The sequence below is a fragment of the Ruditapes philippinarum genome, unplaced genomic scaffold (genome assembly GCF_026571515.1).
Source record: "Ruditapes philippinarum isolate M1 unplaced genomic scaffold, ASM2657151v2 ctg1119_1_1_1_1, whole genome shotgun sequence".
NCBI classification, from domain to species: domain Eukaryota; kingdom Metazoa; phylum Mollusca; class Bivalvia; order Venerida; family Veneridae; genus Ruditapes; species Ruditapes philippinarum.
The window spans coordinates 21,046-47,469 of record NW_026852239.1 but is presented as its reverse complement, the minus strand read 5'-3'; the positions used below and the strand labels follow the sequence as shown (position 1 = coordinate 47,469).

Sequence of the window (26,424 nt, the reverse complement as noted above, 5' to 3'; positions counted from 1 at the left end):
GGTCATGTTAGCTATTTCATATCCATTGAAATCTGTTTGTTTAGGTCACTGATTTTCTAAATCAGAAATAAATTACTTTACTGTTTTAAAGTTTTATGAATTAAATCTTTTTGTACAAATCGAGAAATACTCCAAGTTTTAGTGAATGAATGGATAAAGTTACGCCCATTCAGAAAAGGACAGGTCGCGGTTTAAAGATAAAAAACTACACGCATGAAGTACCGATAGTTAAAGTTCGCTACTCAAATACCAGTGATTGATAGTTTCAATATATTCAGAGCCCGCCTTCTCGGTACGTCGTGTATAGCGCGCTCATTCCGGCTTACAACGATACGCTATAGGATACGTGATAGCGAGGTCTCAGCCCGCGAAGAACAGACTAATATCAACATAAGTTTAATAACGAGTATTCTGGCTATTGCAAAAGAGTAACCAGTGATTGGAAATTATGCAAAATTGTACAGATAGTCGATTGTATCTTTGTTTACAGTGTGGATCTAATTGAAAAAGCCTGAATATAAAATGTGAAAGCTCAGAAATGATAATTCAGAAAGGCTTTGGATAAACCACTTGTCGGATTATACTTTCTTCATTACTAATTTTGGAATCTGATTTAAAGCTATGAACAGAAATGTGACGTATAATTTGCAATTGGTTTTAAACAGTTAATGTATCAACAATATGTATCAATGTTGGACGTTGTTTCTATTTGTCACAATGCACGTGCCGAATTGTTTTGCAGCCGTTGCGACGATTCCCAAAGCTTCGTCTGACATGCAGCTTAATAAGCACGTGCAACTAGCGACAAAAGAAGAATCTGCAAAAACATTTTCAACTAACTGGCCAGGTGAGATTATAAAATAATGATGAATATTCTATTTTTTCTTGAATCAGATTTTGGACTTATATATTTGAATTATATTTCTATTTACATCTTTGGGTTAAAATGATTTTTTTATTTAATTCAGATAGTGATAAAAAAGCATATTAAAAAATGTTTAACCGATTAAAAAAATGCATTGCATCATTCCTAACGAAATTTTGTTTAATATAAATCGAACAGTATTATCTTAATATGTCGGAAAGTTGCTATATGCAGCGAAGCACGAATACGACTTTACCGTATTTATTTTACAAAACATAAAAAATGATAACCAATCTCGTAAATGGGAAAGTTTAATAAACCTCAATCTGTCTTCAGTGCGGTGAACAATAAATTTATAATTTGAACGCCACGTGTTCTTCGCTAACATATACTATAAATCCAACGACAAATTTATCAAAATAATACACATCCCTTAAATTTGCAATTCGACAGATTTTTACACTCGATGTTTTTTTATGTTACTCATAATCGTGTGTGCTGAAAGTTTATCAAATTCATATATAGATTGATTTAAAATCACACACTTTTTGATATTGGTTTCTATCTATTCAACTTTCAAAAGCAGTTTATTCAATCGTACCCATATATTACAGCATATGAGAGAGTATTGGTAAATAAAATCAAAATATGCTATAACAGTCATGTTAAATACAGAATTTAGAAAAGAGCTGTTTAAGGCAGTATTTATTTAGAGTTATAATCACCTGTCCACATGAATTGAAGTATTGAAGAAATTCGACAATATTACTACTCGTTTGTAGACACTTCTATAATAATTCACGTTTGATCGAATATTTATCAAGCGCCAAGCCACCCGTCATATTATTGAGGAAAGAGAGAAAGAGCAAATTACTACAAAAATGAAGATAACTTACCGTGAAAATAATTTCATATCACGTGGCCCCGTACAAAACATTGAACAAAGATTTAATCAACGTTTAACTTTTTGCTGTACTTTTTTTTTCTTGATGAATGATTTAATATGTATACAAAGACATTATCTAAATTGTGAAAATGTCCGTGTTTACAGAATTGAGAATTATACGCAACTTTTGAAAACGCGAACGCGAACTGTTTTAATGAATTAGAATAAAGACTTAGCCATCTAAATAACCCATGTCTGTAGTAAACTATCGGTACGCCTCTAGTGTGAGATAATAAAATGAATTTCTTTGCAAACAGTTGAAAGTGATTCAAATACATAATGTTTTTTATATATTGATTATTCTATATTCAGTGAAGATCTTTTCATTAAGTATACAAATCACGAATGTTTACGAATGAAGTTTATTTTTATGTCAGATATGGGAATACACGACACAAAGCTTAGCATATATATTATATTGTTCAGACCTTGAACATTTGTAGCCTTAATTGAAAATAGGTTGGGTTTTTTTTCTTTAAAAAAATGTTGTTACCTTAACACACGGTTGCACGATAAATATTTAATAAACTTGTACAGAAGTTCAAAACAGAGGTAATATATCTACTTTTTTTTACTTAATGTCACCTTATCAGTTAAATTGTAATAAATTTGGGTTAGGAGTGTTGTAAACTCATGTTCAACAGTTTTATATTAGAGGTAAACATTACCAGTATTTCTTCCTATCCCATCATATATAAATAACACCGTATTTGCACTTACCTCGGGATGTCGGGACGATAATTATCCCCGTATGTCGGGACCGTAATTACACTCGGAATGTCGGGACCGTAATTACACTCGTAATGTCGGACCATAATTACACTTGAATGTCGGGACTTTGTTTTCACTCGGAATGTCGGGACTGCATTTTCACTCGAAATGTCAGGACCGTTATTACACTCGGAATGACGGACCATAATTACACTCGAAATGTCAGGCCGTTATTACACGCGGAATGTCGGGACTGCATTAAAATTCGGAATGTCGGGGCAGTGGATTGTAGTTTAGAGCATAATACCAGCTTTCCATTATGAAAAACTATCTGAGAAAACCCGCGAATATACCCTGTATAAAGTATATATTCAAATTGCTTTCAGTATATAAAACAGATAATTTAGAGTTTACCGTCATTTTGTTCTGTATTGCTTCTGTTGAAAGTCGTTAATATATTTCTTCATAAGTATCGGTATTATCGCGATGTTGACTATAAGAACGTGTAATTTTTCGATTTGAAGTCGTAAACATGTCAACCACCCATCACACATACTTTATGAAAATTTGACACAATACTTGGTGTGCAATAAAACCTCATTGCTAGTTCACCTCTGTTGCTGTTTGGCGACTTGATTGAAATTGTTTGATATTTTATTGTCTTCACGGACAATTTATCAGTGTTAATTGCGCTCAGAAACGTGCATACACACGAATTTCTCAGATACATCATATAATAACATACGACCGGGACATTGATTTGTGTTGTTCAACATAGTAATGTTTTGAGCACTATCTAGCTACAGTCATTTGACCAATATCAAACTTTGTAGTTTACAGTAAAATATATATGTGCGTGTTCACTTCACGACTTTATTAGGTAACCTCATTTGCGCAAAATATAATGCATTAAAAGTAGTTTATTTATTTCTGCTAAGTCGTTCTGATAAATATTATAAAGTAGCGAAGTATTTTCGTAAATCGTGTTGTAATCAAACTAATACCAACTTTATCTTTCCCCACAGATCTAAATGTGTACCCCACGTGTACAGTGACCACTCTCCCTCAAATATATCAATATATCTCTGCTTCACTACTTCACGAATAAAACGTTCTTACCACCTCAGATATCTCGATATATCTGGTATTCACTACTTCACGGATAAAACTTTCTCACCATCTCAGACATCTCAATATATCTATACTTCACTACTTCACGGATAAAACGTTCTCAGCGTCTCATACATCTCAATATCTCTGGTCTTCACTACTTCACTAAGGATAAAACGTTCTCACTGCCTCAGACATCTCAATATATCTGTACGTCACTACTTCACACACATCTTCAGATATCTCTGTACATATAACTGTACTTTCACAGATATAACGTTATAGATTGTACACGGAGCACTGTTGCCTTGGTCAGACCGTCACATAGTTAGGCATGTGAACTGATCACTGATTGACATCAATTGATCCACTGACGATATTAAACATGTCATACAAATGCCATTTCAATACAATGTTGTTGACCTTTAACTGAATTCCATGCCGTTGTCGTGATCCCGAGTAATTCAAATAACTGTTTGTGCACGTTTTCCTTTTTCTTTTAATTCCGAAATAACAATGTCCCTGAATATCTAAAAGTTAAAGCAAAATTTAAACACCATTTTCTCAATTCAAATGCTGATATCAAGGATTTATTAACAAACATTTTGCAACATTTAGCAGCAACTCAGTCCAGTGAAATTATAATAATATGATTACATGTATACTTTTTTGTTGTTTTTCGCTGTAAATAAAAAAATTGCATGTACTTCTATAATGTGCTGGGTGTTGTTTTTTTTTTAAATAATTATAACAATAATAATAAAGTTATAAACACCATATTTGAGTGTTCCCCACTTTATTTTATATTTTAAATGATAATGAATTAAAAATTCAGACTATAAAAAATATTTTGAAAATGGTCTGAATAGGTAGGTTTTGCGGGTAGGAAGGATGGGCAGATTTTTGATCAGAAATTGTAATGTAAACGATCTGTTGAATAAATCAATTATGATAACATGTTTTTATTATAAGTTAAATCGTATTAGAAATATAATAACTGGATCACATTTAAATGATTTTTCAATAAAAATACTTCAGATTAAATGTGGTTATGTGAAAAATTGAATATCTTTGCAAAATGTGTGAAATAATTAAAACCTCTAGAAAAAAATGACCACTGGAAGAATACGCAATTAATTTTGACATTGGACAGAAGGAATGACTTAACAATTTGTTCATGTCATCACTTTTAGTTCTTTCTTTACATATTCTTACACTGTTTACAGGGGGGCATGTCATTTTTCAAAATAATCAATTGAGAGTATTCATAAGGCTGAAAGATGTCATCCTAGCACCGTTGTTCCCTCATCTCTTATCTTTTACTCTATAGGAATTTCAATAATATTTAATTCTGAATGTCAAAGAATTACCTCTTACTTGGTTTAGTAAAATGTGACTGACATCCATTATGTTTAAAAGTAAAAATGTCTATATAGGTATTGACAAAATCAGTTTATACTACGATAAGTGCGCGGTTTATTCACCCCCTTTTCTAATAGAATGTAGCGATCACTTTAATCAACTTGCGACGTTGAGGCTCTATCTTCCCTTAAATCAATACAATGATTTGGTCTATATAAGTACTTAGCAAGGTAAATGTCAAAATGCATGAGTATAGCTTTGCAGGGGGGCTTTAAACCCAACCATTCGGACTATGTCAACAGTTGGAAATTAAAGGACTTCTTATAGGGAAATAAGATATCTAATGTTATAAGGCTACCTTTGAAGACACTGGGTATATAAACGAATTGTAATATCCTTACTTAATCCAAGTACAAAGGTTACTCATTCAACAATTTGCAATAGAAATTCGATTTTGAATAAATTTTCTACATCGGCAAAAACATTCAAAAATGAACACAAAAATAACGCAACAATCTGTCAATAGATCATTCACATATCAAAGGCATTTCAAATATCTTTATTTCTTCCTGTAATAGTTAAATAGGTTTTCTTCGTATTATGCAAAAACCTAATATTAAGCAAAGCACTTTTATATTATATGTATATTTCCTTAACCGAAGCTCATTATCATTTTTGTGCCATGCCTTTTTCTATATTGCTGAACGGTGACCATTTTAAACTTGCTTATGCTAGTGCTTTTTATAAGAATTGTTTTAAATGGTCTCATTGCATGTTTAATGTAAATGTCTTAACATTTTGCCATTTAAGTTCAAGGTTATGATCTAGATTTAGATTTATCACTGAAGATACCTTTAAGCGACGCACCTTGGTTTTACATACTACGGTTTGATCAAGATATCTAGACTATAAATACGACCAAATGTATAGATGGTCAATTGGCACATTGACTGATCGAGATCAAATGTAAAGTTGACAGGCACATCGCTTCTGTTGATCATCACATTCCCACAAGTTAAGTTATGAATGAATAACTGTAAAGCACGTCGATTCATAGACACCTGAATGTTGACAATAATAAAGCCAAGGTATGCTTTGATCCCGGCAAATAGTGTGTCTAATATTAAAACATTATGAATGGAGATTTTAATACATCAACCTCTAGCTACATTATTTGCACGGTATTCACGGTATTCATCGTGATCTTCGTGTTAAAAAAGAAATAAAAAATACTTTAATTTTGGTGCAATTTTCTTACACAGTTTACGAGCCAGTGCATACATCATTATACGAATAGGCGCTTGTACTTTCCCATCATGAAATCAATTATACATGTATGTAAGGACGATTCTCAAAATGTTCGGCCCCCTTATGACATTTATAGTAAAAAACGTATATAGGGCCTTATGTTAACTGATCTAGTCTAAAAGTTCATTGTGTATTAGTAATACATTTACATTGTTAGTAATTATTTCGTCATAGTTATAATGAGTCAGATATTATGTAATAACTAGTATTTATCATATATACATGGAACCATCTTTGTTACAATATTACTTTAACTTTCATTCAGGATTTATTTGTTGTGGAGTGTATCAATGGAATTGTAAATACCTAATCAAAGTTAATCCAGCTTACTACTTATCCTTTTAACTTTTCATTCTCCTTTTTGATTTTATTATTATACTTTTAATCTATTTTAAATCATGGGGAATTTTTTAATTATACATGTTCGAATATTTATTTGTTTGTTGGTATATCAATGATCGCTTTTTTCCCCCAAGACGGCGTTGTAAGATTTTTTCTTCTTCATGTAGTGGGTGTAATCTGTAACAATATGATATTTGGTGGTGATTTACATCCTGTACTTATCAGTGTTAAATTGACTTATTTAAGTTATCCGCAGAAGCCTCATTGTATCTTCTTATACAACAAGTTTTTTAAGCTACCATCAACAAAAGTTAAACTATTTACTTCTTATTTGATTTTGACATGTATGTGTAACGTACTTTATAGATTATTTATGATTTTACGTTTTAGATGTTTTTATGATAAAAGAAACAAAATAAGGCTGACAGAAACGGCCCACATTTAAATTACAGACGATATATCGTCTGATGGTTGAAAACTGGCGCTACAAAATGTATTTATACTTAAAATCAAGCCAAAATTAATTATATTAACATTTTTGGATAATTTTATATTGATTAAAGGTTACTGAACCATCTGGTTTTATATCGATACTTTTCTTTCAACTTTAACCATGGCGAGCGTTCAACATTCTTGAGGTTAGATAAAATATAGATTGATTTCTTTGTTCATGAAATAAATGGAAATGAGTTCTATTTTATGGGACTATTTTTTTTCTACAAAGATCTATATAAATTAATTCGAAAGTTTCTCTGAACGTAATCTGTGTTAATATAGAGTGTTTTGTTAATGCTATTTATTACAACAAGCTCACAAAACTTAATTACGACTTAAGTTACCATCTACTTTCTGTTTGTTAAAAGTAATTGAAAAATAAGGTACATGTATTTAAGTTTTTCAGGCAAAATAAAACATGTGACCCCCTTGGAATCCATCGGTTCAATTTCCTCCCCATATTTATATTTTAATATATTCTATTTTGATGTTAAACATATATGTATGATATACGTTTGTCTGACAGTCAAAAGCAGGAACCTGTAACAGAGATAATTCTAGACTATGTTGAATATAAGAATTGAATGACTAATATAAAATAAGTGTTGTTTCTTTCCGGTGAAATATGTATATATTACGTCTAAGGACTATCCATATTTGTGTTACAGAATTTAAGACACGTACGTTTTAATAAGTTAATTAAATGTGTGCACATCATTCCATTTATTGAACTTTTAAAACATGTGGTAAAACGCGGCTGATAGTAGTTAACAAGCCTAACAGATTGGTGAAATTTTGGGGATAGTTTTGCTGTAATATAAAATAACTTTTCCATTTTTTGAACAGTTTCTAGATATTTATGTGATCTAGTAATACTGTCATCAGTTGTAACATTGGTACGAGTCGAACACGTTTTAAGAGACCCAACAAGGGGTCCTATATGACATTTCGATACAAATTGGAGTAAAAATGAAGATGAATGGGTTGAATATTAATGGGAAAAACCGCATAAAAGATTCATTTTCCGAGATTTTATCGTTAACTACAACCTGCCACTGAAGGAGAACACAACTTAATCAAAATTACTGAAAAGACAAAATTTAAGGCTTGCGGACACCATTTTGAAGTGACAAATGTATTGAAAAAGAAACGTATTTGTATTTTTTTTTTCATTAGAAATACACCGATAATATTAGTTAATTTGTAAAAGAATATTAAAACATCTAAACGGATAGCAAAATAAATTGATTCTTCATTCTTTATTACGAAGCTTTACCTTATGTTATTTTAGCTTTTAGCCTTGTTGCGTAGGTGACCATAATAAAATGTTACAATTCACAACAGTGAAACAAGCAAATTCTAGTTCATTGTTTTAGTATTACCAACACTCCTTAAAGTTCAGATAAAAATGATAACTTCATTAAGACCCGAGGTTCAAGTAAACGTTACAATAAAATCAAAAGAGCATTGTTTTTCCTTTTGCTGCACCAAATCCTTAATATACAAAATTATGTTATTATTACATGAAGCAAAAACTCGTGAAATAGTATCATTACACTGTCATATCATTACGATATAATAATTTTACAGCTATTTTATAACAAAAAACACAGACACAAATAACAGCTAAAATACAAACTAGTAAGCAAAAAAGGAGCCAAATCATAGCTTTACCTTGTCTCAAACTTGTTGATAAAGCACACTGTATGATATTTTACGAAGGGACTTGTATACTTTTTTATTCTATATAAGCCACTGGTTTTGTAGATTTTGTACTGGATGCATTTTCAACATTCAACGCTGACATTTTGTTAAAATGTTTAGAGCAAACTTTTCGACAAAGCATGGCGCCATTGTGCCTAATATTGTATTGTTTTATAACAGTTGTGGCGGCCAAATGATATGATTGACTGGCTAGTGTGGCCATTCAATTTGTGAATGAATGAAAGCGAAAAGTAATCGATGTGGATTAAGTTATTGTACAGTAGGTAAAGTCAGATAGTATCTTAGCCATTTGACAATTGACAAATATGGTTTACACGTGTACCAAAAATAAATCTTACAGCCGTATAGTAGGGACAGATATTCAATTAAAATAAGTACATGTCCGGTGTTCTACATATATATTTTTAAATTTAAAAAATGTTTGGTCCAAAATCAGAATTGACAGAAACACATTTTTTATTGATCATATTAATGTTTGTGTACAATTAACATTGCTTAATCAAAATGAACCTTAAACCAGTATACCGTATATATTTGGCGCTTAAAGTCTTCCAGTTTGATTTGTGCACTTCGTGGTATAATCTAAAACATATTTATACTTTAGATATAGAACTGTTGACATCTTGTTCATTTAACATTTATCAATATTGTAGAGAAGGTTTAATCATTATATAACATATATCCTTGTTTACTTTGCTAATAAGTTAACACATTAAACCTTTTTTATTTCAAATATTTGCTTTATTGTGTAATGTTCGTATTAAGCGGTAAGTGCAAATACTTTATGATATATACGCTCAATCAATCACGTCAATTGAGCAAAAAGAACAATTTGTTTGTAATTACGGTAATATATCACTCGTATATTACTGTTTTCTGAATTCATATTTTATCTTCTATGTTACGTCTATTTTATGTAATCAGGACAAAGATACAAGAAATAGGGAAACACACATCATACTATATTACTAAATATATATCACCAAACCTACAATGAACAAATAAAATAACAATATAAATGACATAATGTGTATAATAATTAATAGTAGATAAAATACTGCACTGTAGTTAACAGACGACTCATACCATGTTATTTTCGGACATCATGAACTTTTTGAAGTGATTGTAATGTATGAAAGTTTGACCAAACGGCATGTCATTGACTGTTTTTAATTAAAGTGAATTAAAATAAAGCATTCAACATAAAATAAATTTGTTCTCCATGTGTGTAACGATTAAACACAAAAAGTTTCTTCAAACAGCCTTGATTTTAGATTAAACCTTTAGCTTTGTGATGAAGTGTCTGCCTTGTAATCGGGAGGTCTTGGGTTCAAACTCTAGTCGTTACCTGGTAATGTTTCGTTCAAAGAAAATTCAGGACATGGGATAATATGTTACTGTATGACTGTACCTATTTCTCCACTGAATCAGAAATGTTTCCAAACAAATATCTTAATTCATTGTTAGATTTTATTCTCGAATATATATCTAAGTACATTATTACGCGACTTTTAACGCATTTAAGAATCATATTTATGTTATTCTGAACACATATAGGTTTTACCTTTTATGTAAAAAGATAAAAAAGAAATAATGACATTTTTGCACTTCTGATAAACTGGTTTTGTCCATGCTTACAAAAGAATGACGGTAAAAATGAAATAGAACATCATTTTTAAGTGAATGGGAAGGAACAATTTACGCTTTCAGAAATCTAAATGCAAATTATGTGTATTGATGGTTTGCTTGTTGTTGAACATTATCTTAAAAAGTGTAACATGTTTCTTTGCTAACTTTGCTAAAAAGTACAGAAATTTTAATGTAACATTTTAAACAATTTAATATTTATACATGTGTCAACTGAATATACAGTACAATATTATATTATATTTGTATGAAATAGCGTGTGATATATAAAGGAGATTCATTCATTCAGTTTTACTGTTAGATGATGCAAACAAAATACAACTTTATCTTAGTTTTTCTTGTTATCATTCTGCCTTTAATATGCTGATATATCAAAAAGTGCAAAATGATGAATTATGATGATTTAAATTACTCTAAAAATCTCGTTTAAATAAGAGACATAAATTTGTAAATTATGATTAAATATGATTAAAATACATCAAGTTGTTTTTGCACAATTACAAAGCAATTTTATCCTAATATGAATAACAACATACAATAATGCCTATACTGTTAACATATACTAAAACTGATTCACTTTAACGTATCTAATGATTATTCTAAGTTGAGCTCGCATTTTCAGCTTTGGTCCGTCCCTAACTATTTATAGATGAACACTCATGAGTATTGAAAACAATCAATAAATCAATCAATCAATCAATTAATCAATCAATCAATCAAGCAGTATTTTTTAACAGAACCTGATATAGCAGGGTGTACTGCGACAACTAGAATAAGAAAAATCATACATTCTATGAGACATTTTGAATGTCCGATCTTTGAACATATTTGTTGTAATATGGCACTGTTATTGCAATACCGCGATTCTTCTATGTTTAGTTAATATATTTTTACTACGATATTAGATCCTTACTCATAATTCTAGTTCTAACTCATAATTTTGTTGTTGCTTTTTACCTGAGGACTATGCTATGCGTTTTGTTAAATGACAAAAATGGCGAAACCGGTGCTAGGGGGGGTGTAGCTTGTACTTTCCGGTATATGAACAGGCTAAATCAAAGCGAGCTTTAACATTTTCATTTTGTCGTTTTGAACGCTCTCTAGGGATTCCCTTTTCTCTATCATTTAGATTAATAGTGTACATTTCAAATAATCCTTCCTGAAACAGGTTTTCTGTAAATTAGAATAATTTTTTATTTAGATGAGTTATGAACAAAATTAAATCAGTAACCAGTTACGAGGAGTGTTTCTTTATTTTAAGATTTTTAACAATTTGGGGAGATTAACGCCTAGCTGGTGTCTGCTGATTTTTGTTTATATCTTTGTAAAACAGATGTTTAGGAAGTCATGCACTAATATTTTAGAATTGTAAACCAATAAAATAGCGGTAATGTAATATCAAAGAATCTGTATAATACACAAATCATGATTTCAGGAAACTTTAACAATTTAATTTAGTTATCTTATATAAATATAAAAGGATTCATTTATATATGATTGACTTATTATTACATTGTTGTTTATTTCCCGTTAAAATTGTGCTTTTGTAAGAAATTTTTTAAGTTACTTAAGTTACCTTATATTATTAGTTATAATGATTTTTTACAGGTTATATGACCCTATATAAACGGATGTTTGTATATATAACCCGTGCCGTTAGACGAGGGTTATATTGCAAACTACCGTTTATATACGACCATATAACCTGTCAAAAATCTTTATAACGAATGTATAATACCGCAAACTTTCTTTATAAGAGAAATAAGAAATCACGTTATAATCCTCAGCAGCCGTGTATATAGATTATATAAACGTCAGGATTATCCAATGAAAAACCACGTTACAAACGTGCAGTATTATTATAAACTTGGCTCACGATTAAAGTGGGGTTTTTCTTCGCTTATTCTTTATATTATTCCTGATACATACACAGTGTCATGGAAAAGTATTTTATTACCTTAGAATTTTTGCAAAGCTGCATAAAACATATTTACAATGAACAGAAATTCATAAATTTTCAAGTAAACATTTGATTTGAATTTTACTTATGAAATATGTTCTCTTTAAATACGCAAATATAAATGTTAATGACTCATACGAGAAAAAATAAGAAAGAAAAAAAAACCCTTTCAAATAAATTGAAGGCTAACGTGTGCGCGTATATCATTTACATCATATTCCATAATATTATCATAACTTTTTTTCTGCATTTCAGAAACAACCTTTGTATTGCATATTTATGGCTTACCAGTCATTTAAAATTTAAACCTCAAATAAGATTTAAAATCAGCCTTGCTGATGTGAGACGAACGGGGATAGTGCGAGTATTGTTGAAAGGCTTTGACACGGTTTTCTGGATTTAAAATAGAGCATTTCATTCTGAATGGATTTGTACACATTGAATCTACATTAAATCGACTGAAAACTTTTAACAGAAATTGTGGTTTGAAAATATATCAAGTTTGCGATAAGTAAATATGTCTCTTTATGTATTTATATATGTTAGGACATTAATGAGCTTATGAAAGAAGAAGATATATGCTCTAGTTTATGTTAGGCAGATGTCATATCCCCACTGATGAATGAATGAGATTGTAGAGTTTATGGAGAAGACATGTTTTAATCGCCGTCGAGATTTATTCGATTGTTAATATATAAGTACTTTATAATTACTTTTCCAAATTTAAACAGAATTTTTTTTTTGCTGTTTTATTTTTTCTATGTCGGAACAGCAGACTATTTGGGGTGATTGATTCTAGATATAAATTTATGCGCCCCTTGACTTAGGAAAAATATCTTTCAATAAATTACTTTCCGAGACACTGAATTGTTTGACTATGAGGCAGACATAAATAAACAAGGTTTATAAATTTCGATTAAACACGAAAGATGTCCCTATATGCCTGCAATCTTTCTTTCTTATATCGGTATAATGTTTGAGGGTTTTTTTTCATAGCGTTTATTAATTTTAAACACTATTTAATTAGTAAAGATCTTTTTAGAAGTAGAAGAAGGACAACACAGCAATGGATGTAAAATCAAGAATTAGTATTACTGAGTCTGTACATGACCTGTACATATTCATTCAACTTAGGTAAGGCCGGCACCCCAGCACCGGCTACATCTGTTTCCAATCAAAATACAAACAAAAAGTGAATAGTTTTTATATATGTCGACATAGGTTTATATTTAGGCTTAATTTCTGTCCGCTATCACAACAAATGTCTACCTTCGAAAACTTTTGCGAGGGTGGCATGGTTGGTAGACCATTTTAGTTTATAAAAAAACTAATTTCCAAATATCATACCTTAATGATTTTATATTTGTTGAAGTGTAAAATTGTAAAAAAAAATATGTGATGTTAATACTGTTTTGTACAATAGTATGTTGACATAATTATACGTTTTATTAACACACAACACGGCATATTATGCAAGCATAATTCCACGACACCCAAGTCTTTGCTGTGCCACAAAAATTCATTTATGATAACTAATGAAAACATTAATATTCTAAATGTGGAATACATTATAATCATATAAGTGTACATGATAAGATACTAGGAAGCAGGAAAGAACTTCGTTACCTTTTAATTATTTTAGTACTTTACATAACGTAAGATATACAAGGTAAATATGCTGGCGTTTGTTGTCGATCCACAATTTATTTAGTTTATACGAAATTTTGTAACGCTCGGTTTTAGTGTCTACAATTTGTGATCTGCAATTTTTTTTATAAACGACATTTCAAACGTGTACAAAATACCAAAATACCGACTAAAAGGCCTTTAAACAAATGATTTAACATTTTACGTTGGCTATTTCATTTAAAATGATCACTATTTGTGTCCTTTCTTCTTTGTCCGTTTAATTTCATGAAGGTAATGTTCCAATTCAGTATTTCTAAAGGTTAACCATATAGCTATACAAAAAAAGATAAATTTCTGTAAATGTTAATTTCAGTTTAAATGCTTCATTGTACTATATCAATTTTTGATTTTATCTTAAATCATTCAAAGCGGTCGTAGCTTAACTAATTGGCTCTTTATTGAAATAGCTTAAATTAATCGAGTCATAATTCCTCGATTTTGTACAAAATATTTTAACCAAACGTATTACGTTATTCATGTGACCCATGTGTGGCAGTCTTCAATCGTATAAACGATAAACAAAAATAGTTAACTTTGATTATTTTAATGGAATAGTTTCTATCCGAGTTAGCAAATGATCTTTGCGCTGTTTTGATTGAGTCACTGTGTTCGACGAATATTAAAATTAAAATATTGACCTTTAAAGAATCAGTTTTAAAGTGAAAGATGTTTTTTTGTTGTTGTTATTTATTTTGCGAGGCATGTTTCAGTATTGTTTTACAATTACCTATGTTCTAGATCTACCGGTATTTTTTCTACACGATTGTTGAGCAGAGAAAAGGACTGGAACCCCGCCCCCACAAAAAGGGGGGAAAAAGAATACAAATGAGCCGCGTCACGACATAACCAACATAGTGCGTTTGCAACCAGCATGGATTCGCGCAGTCTGATCAGGATCCATGCTGTTCGCATACCAACCCTATTACAAGTAGAGAAACTGATAGCGAACAGCATGGATGCTGATGCGCAGGCTGGTCTGGATCCATGTTGGTCGCAAACCCATTATGTTCGTTTTGTCATGGCACGGCTCAAATTATAATATTGCACACTGTGCGAAAATGTTATAATATACAGTAGAGATATGAGTCAAACGTGATTTTTGATATATATCACTGCAGATTATATCACAATTTTGTCGTACACATGTACAATTTATATACCCTTTGATTGATGTATTAAACTTAGTCACATGATATCATTTAATTCTTCAACACACAGGTTACCTATAAAGTAGAAAAAGTAAAGAGACGAAAACTTTACTGGGCCTATAAATTCGACTTTAAGTTTTGTTGAAATTTTATCAGCGTTAAGTGAATTGCCGGCACTGTTTGTTTAAAGTATTCAAGGACATGTCGGTATTCCATTGAGAAACCACTAGCGTCTATCAAATGCTCCCAATATACATTTATCAATGAATAAATTTTATGGTAACCTAAAAATGTCAGGATAAATGAACAAATTAAATACATTTACAAAGAATTAACAAATAAACCCTCATACAAGATTCGAAAGAAAGTGTCCTTTAGTATAACATTATAACCATCGTTTGATAATTTATATCTATACCTCAAGTTTTTACACTGGAATCATAGTCTGACATTTGTAAATTTTGAGCAAACATAAACAAACAATTGGTCATATATACCACTTAAAGTTGGCATATGGCGGCGGTGTCCCTACTGCAGCTACGCAAGGATTATGTACATAAACATATCTATACGCTGCAGAAAATATCGCGTGTTTTAGGTATAAATATACTGTTTGATTTCCTTTCTATATGTTTTGCTGTAGAACAAAATGCCTTATAAAATATGTGCTTGGTTTTATGTTAGATAGAAATTTGACAGTATACAGGTAATTTCAAACAGTGATATCTTTATAAACATTTTAATACGATCAATGCAGTAATGTAATTTAAAATTGCGACATTTAAAACCCAGCCATCTTAATCCTAATGCATTCATCAGAATACGTACAGTTATAATCCCTGTGCAATCAAACTCTAACTTGCTGCTTTAAAAAATGGACAATAAGTTTTGTACTAGATATTGGGCTAGCGATTATATCAATTGCGCTGACCTGGCAAAAATGGCGCGATTTTCTGTTAAATTTCCGCTTCTTTAAACATATTGCTAACTTTTAACAGAGTCTGTAACAGTCTGAATTAATCTTAATTAGGTGTGCTAGTAAGGCATCTACTTTATTTACAGAAAATCATTCATACAACAATTTTCCTCATTTCATTGCCAAATATCCCATGCACGAAGTGGAATTTTCTATCATTTTATTTTAGTTTGATTTTTCCATTGTACTTTATTTTCGTTATAAAATATTCATTTCGGAATTTAGTTTGAGCTGTGCACGTGTCTGTACTAAGGATCGGTCTTCCGTCACTAGTAACCTTTAGTTTAGTTTATTTTTGTTCTCAATCTTCTGACATAACACTGCACTGTGGACCCTTTACACACATTATATCGCCTAACTTCAAATCAGTCTAATATTCAATTTATGTGTCCCATATTTCGTATATTTATTTTAAAACATCATAATTAACTAAACCTGATTTAGAGAATAAAATTTGATCTCTTTAGATAAGACTTTACCGGCAAGTCCTTGAAACGAGGCCGATAAGAGCGACAAGAGCAGGTAGATCGTAACAACCTGTATTGGTTATTGTCAACGCATACAGTCTACTGTCAGTACAAGCGAAATGCACGTATTTAACGCGTCGTAATATCGCTCTTATCAGAAATGAGTCACACAGTTGTTAACCGGTGTACGAGGGCCGTTCAATAAATGTAACAATTATGATTAAACCATGATTTTGCCTTAGATAAAAGGACAGGCGTGAGATCATAGGGGTGCAACCGGCTACGTGCGTCTTCATCCTTAATTCTCCTTGCTTTCCAACCATAACCGGAAATCCTTGAACCGCCCTTGCAAAGGAACAATTCTCAGCATTGCGATTTTTAATATTTGCATATATTTGTGTGAAAGATGTCTTACGTTTGTAATAAACAAACATAAAGAATGAAGTACATGTAATTTGCAAGGATTGTTTGAATCAGTTGATCATATGCTGAATAAACCGAAATATATCGTAAACGTTCAAATTAAACCTGGATTTATAAACTTTTTATAAACAAGACGTATTTTAACCAATTACAAACCAGTTGACAACCCTAAATGAATAGACAAAACATGCACTCTAGCCTACCTTAACTGCATTATACGATTCACAGATTCGCTATCTGAAGTGAAAAAGAACATGTTTATAATAACTTTATATGATGGGAAATACTTATCAACCCCCTTTTTACAACCGATGAATAATTATTTAACATTTCTGTTTTCAGTCAATGGCTAACATTAAGTTCGTGTGTTGCAAGATAATGTATTGTATGGAAAATATAAATTCTTTGATCTTACCATAATCATTTATCACATTTACAAAGTTGCCATTCATAAGTAAACACACACAATTTGAATGTGAACTACTAACGTGAAAAATCTGACAAATGACCTTGACCTTTTTTTCCTTTTAATATATCCTTGAATAGCTAACTACCAAAATGTTTGAATTAGAATTACAAGTTTATTTGATTAAGAGCTAATTACCGTGACATCACGCTACGATGCGTTTAATGACAATATTGCAATTCTAACTGATGAACTAAAAGATGAGCAATGTGTGAATATGAGGAGTTTGAATTTCATTCATGTAGAACACAAACACGTTGATACAGATACATCAATTGCTGAACTTTTACTACTGACTTAAATGGCAGAACATTCAAATCTTGTGAACCCTATTTCAAAAACATGTTAAATAATAGAATTTTCAATAGCGACTAATCAATTACGTCTGGAAAGCAATTCCTTATAGAATATGGTATTAACAAAGAAATATGTATGTAACACTATAAGGATGATAGCTGTACAACATATCCCTCAAATATGTCTTTTAGTTTTGATACTAGAAATCAAATGTAATCATTTGTTGACCTGATTGCTCTTTGCCATGAATTTACGGTATTAAAAGAAACACATGCTACAACATAAGAACAAATTAGACCAAACTCAGAATGTCAATTCTATAATTCTTGGACAGTTTGCAGTTTTCAATGTGTAATAAATCAGACCTAACAGTTGATTATATTTAACGATATATATTTTGTCTGATTTCAGATGAGGTACAGCTAGGCTGTAAGGAGCTGAGAGCAAAACGATTTATCTCAGACGGCTTTTGTACGTCTTTGAAACCATTGAAGGAAGTTGTTTGTGCTGGGCAGTGCATGCCTATCAAAGAACAAAATATGCCATGGTGGGCAGAATTTACCAAATATTGGGCAAAACCAAAGTTTATGGAGTGGAGGTGTGTTGAGGCTGTAACTAAATTAAAGAAAGTGCAATTAATGTGTGAAAATGGCGAAACTAGAACATATAAAATTAGAGTAGTAAAATCTTGTAGATGTAAAAGTTACGAAAAAGGAACAAACGTAACTGACCTTAAAGACGAATCCTCCCAAAGAGGAAAACGAGATAAGCATGAAACCAAACGTAAACGCAAAGCACGGAAAGAACAAAAACGTGCAGAAAGACGGAGGAAACGATTGGAACGTAAACGAGCAAAGCAGCAAGAGCGGCAAAGACTTGGTTCGTCATCGCGCCAGTCGCGGAGGCACAAACATTCAGGTGACAAGGATACTCGGCGGGAAAAGCGCCGGCATAGCGGTGGTGTTGACACTGTTTCAGACTCTAAGGAAGGAAATTCACAACTTTTAAAAAATAATGAATCGCCAACAGTGTAAAAGTATAATATGATGGTAGGAATAAATTGCGAGAAGTTTTCAATACAAATTTAACAAAACAGGTGTGTTACAAAGACATATGTGTCCCAAAGAAAAAGATGCCTGCTAAGTATTCGAAAAAGGATTATACGGATTATATGGTGTAGTGGCCAAGACGTAATTTATTGAGTGCTTAAGTGTAAGCATAAACTTCTATTTAATTAATAGTACCTGATTGTGCACTGTCTCCCTAGTGTCACAAGTGTGCCAGTGGTATCCATGGAATGTTTGAGGACCATATCGTACAATAAAAAGAAAAATTGGAGAAATGTGAAGGATTAAAACTGGGATATTTTTTACTTAACTTTCAATGGGGAATGCGAAAGTTGTACACACAATTGAAATGCATTAATAGACCATTGTTGATCCTTTTAAGATGATATTCCTTTAACTGGAATTCATTTGAATTTTCAATATTGACAAGAGCTGAAAGAGACTGTTTTAATTATATATTCAATTTTGTTAAAATACAACATTTACCCCATTTGTACTTAAATATTCATCATCACATGTTAGTCTTTGTGTAAGTAAATTTATTTTAAGTATTTCGATTAATAAAATCTACTTCAGTTTCTGTTAAACATTGCATCAGTGTTCAGTACAGTATATAGACCATGCCAATTTGTAATCATGTACCATATTGTCAACTTTAACTTTTATTCATTCGTAGATCTGGATTCTTTTTCATGTGATTAAGCTATCCAGCTAGCTAACGGAGTGTCGGTTGTTCTACTCTGGTGCATGGGAGGGCACCCGAGGTCTTCCTCTACCAGTAAAGCTGGAATGTCGCCATATGACTTTTACTGTGTTGTTGCGACGTAACACCCAACCAAATAAACCTGGATTCCATTTTATTGCTGCATTTAAAACTTTTTTGTTTTCATTTCATTGTTCTGAATACTTTTGCTTGGCTCTTGGTGCTAAAGTGCCACAAGTTTGATGTCTTCGAATTCCGAAAAGTCTTAAGATCTATCATAGAAAATATTTGTACGAATAATTGTTATCCATTTTTGAATTGATATTTAAAAGTATATCAGGAAATGTGGAATAGTAACATTTATAAAGTTACAATGTTATCATGTGATATATGCATGCATATAAATGAAAGAAATAGTTTAAAAATATAATGAACGGGCAAACTTTCGTGATAATGTATAAGCAATAAGAAAATGGTTACTCAATTGAAACGGTTTGATAAAATCATACGAACAGTGTGAAAAAAATACTTAAAAGTGAACGACAGTTCTTTAGCCGTCATGATTGTAGGATAATTATTCTAACATTATTAATCTATATAAGTTTACTTTTGAAGTATACCGTGTACAAAATCATGACTGTATTCATGAAATAAGAAAATAAGAATATGTTACATATATTAGGAAATCATCTTCATTATGAAATTATTTTCAAGACAAACATTTTCAACACACTCACTAAATACCATTCATACATTCGCTACTGTAATATAGTTCTGTAAATTATAACTGTTATAAGTGATAAGTGGAACTACTTTTTCTATATACGAGTATTTCCGCACTGCTCGTGAAATACGCAAGTTATTTTATTTGTTTAATATGCGTTTTACATCAGTTGAATAGATAAATAATGCCTTACTTTCATTTTGTACATTATTTTATATTGCCACAAGTTACAGAAACTTTGAGTTTTTTCCTTGTAATGAAACAGCGAGAAATACATAAAGTCATTAACAATTTTGCTACAACTTAAAGTTTGGTGCACTTGTCTTTGATACAACGTCTTTTGTTTGGAAATGGAGAATATAGAAAAATAGGCAATTAATATGAAATTTGATCAATTTACGATGTTCATGTGGAATTTCATGATAAAACAACATGTACAACTTCATTTTGTTTTATATAAACCATGTTTAGTACAGTCAAATAGTTACAAACATGTATATAAATATATACCTTCCTTTCCATGAGACTAAATATACATGTACGATATTGTATGCTACTATTCATTTAATACATTCCATATTGTTCGATGCATCAGTTAGGCATTTGTTTTATTTCCTCCAATCATTTTTGTTATGTTTGTTTTTGTTTGCTCATGTGATACTATCAGGGCCATATATTATTTGTAAAATTGTATTTAATTTGTAAATATTCATTTATGAAAAATTAAAACTGATAATATGTATATATGCGTTTTTTATCTTGCATTTTTTCCCTTTAGAAACTGTATGTCTAAAACTATGTGAATTTTAACCACATCTGCGGATGTTTCTAAATTTAAAATTTTACCATTTCATGTTTAAATGTTAATGTCTGCTTAAGCCGGTGCTAGGGGGCGTGGACGGTAACTTTCATTTTCCATTGCCGTCTATAAATAGGCTCAATCAAACCGAGCTTGCAACATGTTCCAATTTGTCGTTTTGGGCTTTCTTTAGGGACTCTTATTTTCTCTATTTTTATTCAGGTTGCAAAATGATATATATTACTGACAATGAAACCTGAATTGTTGTAATGTTTCATTAAATACAGACATAATTTTATGTCAGTTTACAAAATATTTATTTATACTTAAGCCTGAACGAACAGATTCAGCAGTGACTAGAAATAACGAATCTGATATGATGTACTGCTTATAGGAACTTAAGTAAGTTCATTAAACCACATAGTTCGAGTACATGCATTTTAATCTAATAGAATTTGGAAACAAAATAAGCTTATAAAATGTTGCGATGAAAATTGATACAAAATTGATTCCTATGATAGTTTCTATATGAAATCAAGTTAAATGTTATAAAGATGTACGTGGAAATGAAGAACCTTGATAAAAAGATCAATTGCATTTTTGTGTACGTAGAGCACCTTTACCAAGCAGTCAAACACTTGTTTTTTTAGGTTAACCACCTGCATTTCAGCTCCTAAACGTAATTGAATTTCCTCTATTTGCGGCTTTACTTTGATGATGTTAACCTGCAAATGCAACAAAAACTTGATATCAACATTCTGTATCACCTGGCACAAATTATGTTTTATTGTCAGATTGCGTGTGTTCGGACATAAAGACATAATTTGGATCGTACTTTAACCTTCTATGGTCTAATTTGTATACAATGCTTATCATGCACGTGCTATTTAAACACAGAAAACAAAATAGCGGATGGATTTTATCAGTTAATAAATTAAGATGAAACTTTATCTGATCTAAATTTAAAAACGCTTCAAAGGTTAGCAGATCCTATAAATGGGCCAATTTGTTATACGATGTTGTTACTTCAAACAGTATCGTTAAATCTAGCTGTCAGAACAGTTAAATGTTTACATGTAAACAATGTCGTATAATGATCTAATATATGATATCATTTAATATAACTTAAAATACTATTTGATTGATTTTAGTATTTTCACACACTACATTAAGCTATGAATAGGAGGTAGTAACGAAATGGTAAATTAGTAAATTACTAAGGCAAACTGCTTAGAAATCGTTGTGTTTCAATACTCATTACGATATGGTTATATTTCAGTCGATTACTATAACATATCATATGAAAATGCTAGTGCCTAACTCTAATTGACTGTCCTACAAATATATATAAATAGCTGGACATCCAAATTCGTGGGATGTATTAATAAATTACGAAAACATGAAATGTAATTACTTCCATTATACTCATTGTTCAATATCTTGTCATGTCACTGGTCAATATATTGTTTTACCACTGGCCAATATCTATATGTATCTATGTAGTTATGTACATGCAGTTTTTAATAAAGCATTTAAATACAATTAACATTTTGTCAGTAACAACCTCTAAGTCAAGTATAGATTTGGTTAATATATCGTTTAATATAAGCTAAAGTAAAGGTACATTGAAGCTGTCAAATCTATTTAATGCCTCGTTAATTGCCCTTTGAAGTTTAAGGTTTTATTTTTGTTAATTCGTTAACATCTAAGGTCAAAGCATCCAGTTTAAGTACAGTAATATACTTTATGTCCCACGCCCGATGTTAGCTTGTTATAAGAGGACATCAACAGTCAATGAGTAAACCTGCACCGCACAAATAAACATAACAAAACAACAAACACTTCATTTAACTTGTTTTACATATATTTACATGTTGTGAACAAGTTTACCTCTCCCACAAACATGCACTCTATGACCTCCCGTACAAAGAAGAAATTATGAATTCACACCAATACAAATTAGAAGGAATCTTAATAGAAATATTTGTAGTTTTCTTTAAATGTTACCGTTACACGTCATGGAGAACGAGATATTTAATACCTGCCAATTAATGTCTTTGTAATATTTAACCTTAGAAACTTGATCAAATGATATTGAAATATTGACATATTGTGTCATTATTGTAAAGCCATTTTTCTGTAATATAAAATACACGTAGTGATGATCACTGTCAAACTAAATAGATCTTGCCTACCATTAAGGTCCATCAAATAAATTTATAGACACGGGAATTTTATTTAAATCATTTTGAGATGACGTTTAAGATTCATTGACGTAGATAGTTTAAGTTTTATCTTGTACAATTTGGTAGGCTTCGAATTGGCGGGAAATGTCATTTATAACGTGCAACAAAACCTATATACATGTTCATAGTAGAATTTCATGTAGTTCTTGTAAATACTTCAATATGGCCGACATCCAGATGGAAATAATTTATAAATCAGCCGACCAAATCATTGATTTCTTAGAAGCAAATTGTGATGTCATATACCAAATTACGTCATATATCACGTAATATAACAATATGATTGTCACATACAGTGAACATTACATGGCTATTTATTACATTCTTATCAGTATATAGTGAGCTTATTATATATCTTTGACTTTATAACTTGCTTCGCGAATGAAACCACCGATGAATAAAGTATATGTTAGTGTTCATGTCTTCTATAAAAATTAACACACAAACTTTTTTAAGAAATACAGCGTTTTCATTGGACGACAAACAAAACTGGACACTAAGTCATACAATAAATATAACAGCCAAGCTTTACATACGTTTTTATCTTCCTATTTGATCAGAAATACTTTGTCGTAAGTTGGTTATTGAAACGATTTAAATATTATTTAAACACAAAAGTAACATCATTTTTCAAAATGTTCCAAAACTCAAGAATTCTGGAACATCTTGACGTTATGATTTGGTGACGACATAAATGAGAGAGCATGCATTTTGATATCAATATCACGTGATAATTCTGGTGCTAGAGATACATAATAAAGTAACAATATTAATAATTTGTTAACTTGTGTGATGTTTTGTGCAGAGATTAGTGAAATAACAACAACAAGCTTTTTTAAATGAAATCATGGTATTGAGGTAAGCTTTTCCCGCATTTGTTCATATCAAATTGAAATGCAGGATATTTTTTTTTATAAAATTCAATGTTTAACACAGAATCCTTTAACGACATGCAAATAATCTCGTATGCAACGAAACATTCCATTTCAGTCCTTTACATTTCCGCTTACTCCTTTACGTCTTTAATGTCCTCATTCAAATTCAAGCGTCGATAGCTATATGAAGGTAGCCTGTTTATTTGGAAGTTTGCCATGGCATAGAGCCATGATCCAACAATAAACTAGTGTTTTCGCTTATATTCTACCATATTGAACTTATTCAGCAATATGTCATGTGACAAAAATATTCACTCAGTCAAAGATTCATTCATACTAGTTTTGACAGGTGAAATATGAGCACCGGTATAATTCATGTTCAAATTATCAATTTTAATCACTTTGAACTATTTAAAGCAATAAATAGGTTTGACTATTTAAAGGGGATTCACAGACGTTTATCTAACTATGGCTCGTAAGCTGAGCAGAAAGAAAAAATAAATATCTATATTTCAATACAAACGTATTGATATATATTATAATAAAACGTTTCAACAGATAATCTGTCAATTTTTGTAGGCTATCAAATTGATTCATTATACCATGTGACTTAAATATTAGTCAATATCACATCCTAAATTACAAGATATATGGCGGATATTAATAATTAGTTTACACTCGAGCTCTTTTCTGTCCCGTAAATCAAATATTTGAACTCATTTGATAATGTATGCTTTCGAAATGGAAACAAAACTTGAACTCAAAATTTGAAATGATCATATAGTATTTAAATCATTAAACAGGATAACAATTTCAACACATATAACAAATCATCCAAGGTTTGCTACAGTTACACATGAAAGTTTAAGCTCTCCGAACAATCTACTTGGTTTCATAAATGAGGAATACTGACCGAGCCAGCTCTTTGTAACAGCTTTATGTTTTGAATTTTCAAGTATTAACATGACCAGTAGAATTTATCTGGTTGACAACAAAATGTCATGTGGAAGTTGGAAAACAATCAAATGATTTCTCTAAAATACATTATACCTCGTTAGATAACTTCTCTTAGATATAGACATGTATATGTGAAATAGTTCTATAATTGCCACAGATCATAACATATAAAATCATTTACATGAATATATAAACATTGCAAATTTTAACCATGTTTCATAAATTCAAAATGAAATCACTAAATTTAGATTACACTGTATTCGTTGTAAACTGTTAAGTACTTTTTTCATAACACTGTAACACAAAAACACTAGTGCTTGTCAATTTAACCATATCGTACCTATATCTAGGTCAGACTGTGCAGAATTGAGTGTGTTAATATTATTCTTACTTCTCTTTATTTAGTATATTTACTAGATAAACTGAAAATAAAATTATTTGATATTTTGCGAGTAAAGTTAGCTCATTGTAAAAGTACTAACTATATCTTTTTCTGGTTGATCAAATGTCTCATGTTGTCATAAACATATGTTTATACAACTACTATTGTACACAATGCCGGCTTATATTTTTTATTTCCAGTTGGCCTGTGATGTCCAATTAATGTACAAAAAATCGTACACAAACTTTCAACAGATTATATTTCCAAAACCTTTCATAGATATGTGACACAATGCTGTTTATTCTATACAATTGATATGCAGCTAACGTTGTGTAATTAAAAAGAACCGATGTTTCACTCATCATGTTTGCAATATGAAAATAAGGGAAACATAAATTAAACTCATCATTAATTAAAATCTTGGAATAATACTGCAATCAATTGAACAGTCAATGAAGTAAATAAGTTACGAAGGAGAACACTAGAACCATGCAACCACCCTATATGCTATTCTCTTTTATTTCTCAAAAGCTTTTTTTTACTTTTTGTATTGTGCTACAGTGTCCAAAAGTGTTCCTATATCTCTATACAGGTAAACCACCATTTGAGCCGTGTCACAACAAAACCAACATAATGGATTTGCGACCAGCATGGATCCAGACCAGCCTGCGCATCCGCGCAGTCTGATCAGGATCCATGCTGTTTGCTTACCAACTATATTACAAGTAAAGAAA

The 26,424-nt window shown here is 30.9% G+C and overlaps 1 protein-coding gene across 1 annotated transcript; it reads left to right on the top strand.

The window, feature by feature from the left end:
• Window positions 1–256: 256 nt before the first annotated feature.
• On the top strand, window positions 257–21,175 carry LOC132753607 (sclerostin domain-containing protein 1-like). The gene is made up of 2 exons (XM_060744098.1): window positions 257–847; window positions 18,349–21,175. Exons 1-2 carry the CDS (start codon window positions 682–684, stop codon window positions 18,969–18,971), a joined length of 789 nt encoding a protein of 262 aa, XP_060600081.1. The 5' UTR covers window positions 257–681; the 3' UTR covers window positions 18,972–21,175.
• The last annotated feature ends 5,249 nt before the right edge of the window (window positions 21,176–26,424 follow it).